The sequence below is a fragment of the Eimeria necatrix genome, genomic scaffold (genome assembly GCF_000499385.1).
Source record: "Eimeria necatrix Houghton genomic scaffold, Enh_scaff469, whole genome shotgun sequence".
NCBI lineage: Eukaryota > Apicomplexa > Conoidasida > Eucoccidiorida > Eimeriidae > Eimeria > Eimeria necatrix.
The window spans coordinates 5,001-10,000 of record NW_013654353.1 but is presented as its reverse complement, the minus strand read 5'-3'; the positions used below and the strand labels follow the sequence as shown (position 1 = coordinate 10,000).

The window sequence follows — 5,000 nt, the reverse complement described above, 5'->3', positions numbered from 1 at the left end:
GTTTAGGGTTTAGGGTTTAGGGGTTTAGGGTTTAGGGTTTAGGGTTTAGGGTTTAGGGTTTAGGGTTTAGGGTTTAGGGTTTAGGGTTTGTATTTAGGGTTTAGGGTTTAGGGTTTAGGGTTTAGGGTTTAGGGTTTAGGGTTTAGGGTTTAGGGTAAGGGTTTAGGGTTAGGGTTTAGGGTTTAGGGTTTAGGGTTTAGGGTTTAGGGTTTAGGGTTTGGGGTTTGGGGTTTGGGGTGCAGGGCTTAGGGGTTAGTGCTTACGGTGCAGGGTTCAGGGTGCAGGGTGTGGGGTTTAGGGCTTGCGGCGTAGGGTTTGGGGTCTGGGGTTTAGGGTTTAGGGTTTAGGGTTTGGGGCTTAGGGTTTAGGGTTTAGGGTTTAGGGTTTGGGGTGCTGTGCGCAGTCTTGGCAGCCGCTGAGGATCCTTCTTTGGCGATTAACAGCTTGCTGCAAGAAGAGAATGAAACAATGCGAGTGAGGAAACACCAAGGGTTTAGGGTTTAGGTTTTAGGATTTAGGGTTTAGGGTTTAGGATTTAGGATTTAGGGTTTAGGGTTTAGGGTTTAGGGTTTAGGGTTTAGGGTTTTGTGTGCGACTCAGAGACGGCTTCTTTGCGGGGTTTGCAATGAGCGTTTTAAAGATCACGTGCTGGTCAAGTGTGGCCACGTGTTTTGCCAGGGTGCGTTAGGGTTTAGGGTTTAGGGTTTAGGGTTTAGGGTTTAGGGTTTAGGGTTTAGGGTTTAGGGTTTGAGGTTTCATCTCCGTCTTGAACGATCAGGGTTTCGGGCTTGGGGTTTAGGGTTTGAGATACACATTTTGGGGTTCAGGGTTTGAGGTTTGGGGTTAAGGGTTTAGGGTTTAGGGTTTAGGGTTTAGGGTTTGGCATGTGCAGAGTGCATTGAGAAGAACGTCAAGGCTCGCAACCGCAAATGTCCTCATTGCAGTACGTCTTCCCTCCTTGCTTAATAGCTAGCTAGCTAGCTAGCTAGCTAGCTAGCTAGCCAGCCAGCCAGCCAGCTAGCTAGCTAGCTAGCTAGCTAGCCAGATGCATTCGTAGCTAGCTATCTAGCTACGCAGCTAGCTAGCTGCACAGATGACTAGCTATGCAGCTGCTTACATAGCTAAGTATCTGATTGCCTATATAAACCCCCAGCTAGCTAGCTGGCTAGCTAGCTAGCCAGCCAGCCAGCTAGCTAGCTATAGGGACCTCCTGAGTGCAGTCCAGAGGGCGTACAGTCGCAGGCCATTGTTGCTGCATCCCGTAGTTGAATATAAATAAAATAAATAAATAAATAAATAAATAAATAAATAAATAAATAAATAAATAAATAAATAAATAAATAAAATAAATAAATAAATAAAATAAATAAATAAATAAAATAAATAAATTTTATTTGTTTGTTTGTGCTTACAGAGAGCCAGTTTGATGCGAAGGACATTCGCAGGGCTTATCTTCATAATTGACTGCAGCAGCAGCAGCTGCTGCTGCTGCTGCTGCAGTGCTGCTGCTGCTGTTGCAGCAGCAGCAGCAGCTGCTGCTGGCGTTGAACTGCTGCAGCGCTGCGGCTGGCGCGAGGCGTCAGTTTGTGACTTTGTTTTGTCTCTCGAAATAAAAAAGTAAATGGAAATAAATAAATGAATTTATTTATTATTTTGTCTTTCTGTCTGTACACCGCAAGCCAACGCATGCATGCATGCAGCAACTCGGGCCCTAGATCTTTGGCGGCGACTCAAAAGCGCTAATTTCAAATCTTCGCTGTAAATTAGGGTTTAGGGTTTAGGGTTTAGGGTTTAGGGTTTAGGGTTTAGGGTTTAGGCGTGCTTGGGGGATAGCGGTGTCGAGAGTCTAGGGTTTAGGGTTTAGGGTTTAGGGTTTGGGCCGAAAGCCAGCAGGAAGATCCTTAGATGGTTTATATATATTTAAATATATTTATTTATATTATTTATATAAATATATATATATAGTGATTATTTATATATTTTTATGTAGCTTGAATAAAGTGAGAAAGCTTGAGAGATGAACTATGCGCTGGGCTTCGAGTTTCAGGGTTTAGGGTTTAGGGTTTAGGGTTTAGGGTTTAGGGTGTGTATGGGCGAGCTGCGTGTCTGCGGAGTTGGGGGCAATGGAGCGCTCGGGGTCCTTTGGAGTTTATTTATTTAATTACATTTATTTTGGAAAAACTGAAAGTAATAATTAGAAATGAATTTTCAATTAAATGATTAACTGCAGCAGCAGCAAACGCATGCAGCAGCAGCAGCAGCGCGGGCGCGGCGGGCCCCCAGAAGGCAGCAGCCGGACCAAAGGGTAGCCAGTGGGCTCCTCGTTTTGCTTGTCTTCTCCGGGACTTTTAAAGAACGAAATAATTAATTTTTTTGTCTTTTTTTGCATTTTAATATTTGAAAAATCAAAATCGGGGAAGTTTCACCGCGCCTGCATCGAGGTGTACGTACACCTCAACCCGCGCTGCCACTCCGCAGCCGACAGGACTCCATTTCCGCCATTTTTCCGCCATTTTCGCGCGAATTTGCTTTTCTTTGTTAAAACAATGACGCAAATACTTTTAAAATTATAAATTAAACCCAAAAGCCTCGCCTTTAGCTTCTTTTTGCGCCGGCTTCCCGCGTTCGGCGGCTCCTTCCCAGTGGTCTGCGCGCGCGCGCGCCGGGGTTTGCCGCGAGCTTTCCGTTTCTGTCCTTTTTCTCGCCAGTTTTTTGTTTTTTTTATTTTAATTTTCGAATATTTTCTCCTTTTTCCAACCCGCTGCACTCCCGCCATGTACTCCCAACAGGGAATTGAACGCCAGCGCACAGTTCGCTTCTCCGTGCACACCCCCGAGCCCCAAACCCCCGAAAAGCAAACTTCTGCACTTTTTCGTTCGGCTGTACAGACAGCTCCGGGTGTACAGGCAGCTCCAGGTGTACAGACAGCTCCGGGTGTACAGGGAGCTCCGGGTGTACAGGCAGCTCCGGGTGTACAGGGAGCTCCAGGTGTACAGACAGCTCCGGGTGTACAGGGAACTCCGGGTGTACATGCAGCTCCGGGTGTACAGGCAGCTCCTGCTGCTTCTGCTGTGCTGCGCTCTCAAGCGCCTGCTGCGCTGCACAGGTCCTCCGATGACCTTCCGCAGCAAGAAGGCCTTGCTGCAGCAGCAGCAGCAGCAGCAGCAGCAGCAGCAAGACAGGGCAGGGCGCAGCTGCCCACACTTAGCGGGCCGTTGAGAAGGCCCGCAAGCTTTTCTGTGGGCTCCTCCTCGGGCGTGGCAGCAGCAGCTCCTGCTGCAGCAGCAGCAGCAGCAGGAACTCCACAGAGGGGCTTTTCGAACGGCAGCAGCAACAGCGCCCGCCAGCAGCAGCAGCAGCAGCAGCAGCAGCAGCAGCAGCAGCAGCAGCAGCAGCAGCAGGGCCGCGGGCGGCGGGTGCTGGAGATCGAAGGCACTCCTTCTTCCTTCTGCCGCTTGACAGAAAACCCTTTTCGCAGCAGCAGCAAACAAATGAAGAAAATTGCAAAAGTTGTTTTTATTCCTCCGAAGTTAAAAAGAAGTGACAGTTGTCCTTTATTTGCTGCTCGTTCGCGGCAGCAGCACAAGCCCCGCATGTCGCTTTTTGCTGCTGTTGCTGCTGACGCAGCAGCAGCAGCGCCAGCAGCAGCAGCAGCGCCAGCAGCAGCAGCAGCGCCGCCGCAGGCCCTGCAGCGCAGGTGGAGCCCCACGAAGCAGCAGCAGCAGCAGCAGCAGCAGCAGCTGCAGCAGCCGAGGGGCTTTTGCTGCTTCGCGCCCAGAGGCAGCTGCCTAGAAGCCGCCGTCAGCAGCAGCAGCAGCAGCAACGCAGCAGCAGCAGCAGCAGCAGCAGCAGCAGGAGTGCCTTCTGACTATTTTGAATTGAGAGATGAAGTCCTTTGGCTAAGGGAACAAAACGCAACTCTCCAAAAAGAGAAAAAAGAACTGCTGGCACGCAAACCCTAAACCCTAAACCCTAAACCCTAAACCCTAAATCCCTTTTCGCATTGTAGACTGGGCGCAAGCTGGTAGCAGCTAAATTCTAAACCCTAGACACTGCTAGGACCGTCTGCAGCAAACCCTAAACCCTAAACCCTAAACCCTAAACCCTAAACCCTAAACCCTAGGTTGTTGGTTGCTGCAGATGGAAACGGCGGTTCAGCGGCGCGAGCTGGAGGGTTTGTCTCAGGCGCTGCTGCACCAGGGCCCTGCTGCTGCTGCTGCTGCTGCTGCTGCTGCTGCTGACCGCGAGAGCAGCAGCAGCAGCAGCAGCAGCAGGAACTTGCTGGCCCTCGAGAGGGAAAACGCAGAACTGCGGCAGCAGCTTGCAGAGCTGAGTGCAGCAATTGGTGCTTCTGCAGCAGATAAAAAGTGCGGCAGCTTTTTATTTTGCCTTCTTCGAAACTTCCGCTGCTGCTGCTGCTGCTGCTGCTGTTGGCGGCTGTGGAGCCGCGTCTGTGCTGTTGCTGCTGCTGCTGGTGCAGCACTTCCCGCTTCACCTGCTACACCACTTGCTCCTGCTGCTGCTGCTGCTTTTGCTGCTGCTGCTGCTGCTGCTGCTGCTGCTTGCAGGGGCGGGGGGGCGCTGCCGGCGCTGCTGGCGTCGCAGCTGCGAAGTGCACACAGAGACTTGGTGAAGCTGCGCAGCAGCATGAGGGAGGAGCAGCAAGCAGCAGCAGCAGCAGCAACAAATGTGGGAGCAGCAATGAAGGCCCTGGGAAGAGGCGCGGAAGTTTTTGCTGCTGACCCCAACGACTGCACGCTGCAGCAAGCGGCCCTTGACAGCCAGCTCGTCAAGGCCAGGAGGAGGGTCTTAGCTGTAAGCAGCAGCAGCAGCAGCAGCAGCAGCAGCAGCAGCAACAGCAGCAGCAGCAGCAGCAGCAGCAGCAGCGAAAGTGGCGGACGGTGGGGGCCTGGGAAGCCGCTATTGCTGCTGCTGCTGCTGCTGCTGCTACCGGTGTCTGCGGGAACTAACAGTCGAGATACTGCCTCTGCTGCTGCTGC

At 51.6% G+C, this 5,000-nt stretch overlaps 2 protein-coding genes across 2 annotated transcripts in view; both read left to right on the top strand.

Annotated features, from left to right (window-relative positions):
* Positions 1-2,774: 2,774 nt before the first annotated feature.
* ENH_00056400 (hypothetical protein, conserved) lies at positions 2,775-3,962 on the top strand (the record flags this gene model as incomplete). Its single annotated transcript, XM_013581666.1, has 1 exon — positions 2,775-3,962. The coding sequence occupies one exon, from the start codon at positions 2,775-2,777 to the stop codon at positions 3,960-3,962; it is 1,188 nt and encodes a 395-aa protein (XP_013437120.1).
* A 178-nt stretch (positions 3,963-4,140) lies between these two features.
* The window catches only part of ENH_00056390 (hypothetical protein, conserved), a gene marked incomplete at both ends in the record, with an annotated part of 5,374 nt that continues 4,514 nt past the window's right edge, over positions 4,141-5,000 (top strand). Inside the window, 2 exons of the mRNA XM_013581665.1 lie at positions 4,141-4,367; positions 4,569-4,815. Coding sequence (XP_013437119.1) covers positions 4,141-4,367; positions 4,569-4,815 — 474 coding nt within the window. The remainder of the gene's footprint in view (positions 4,368-4,568; positions 4,816-5,000) is intronic.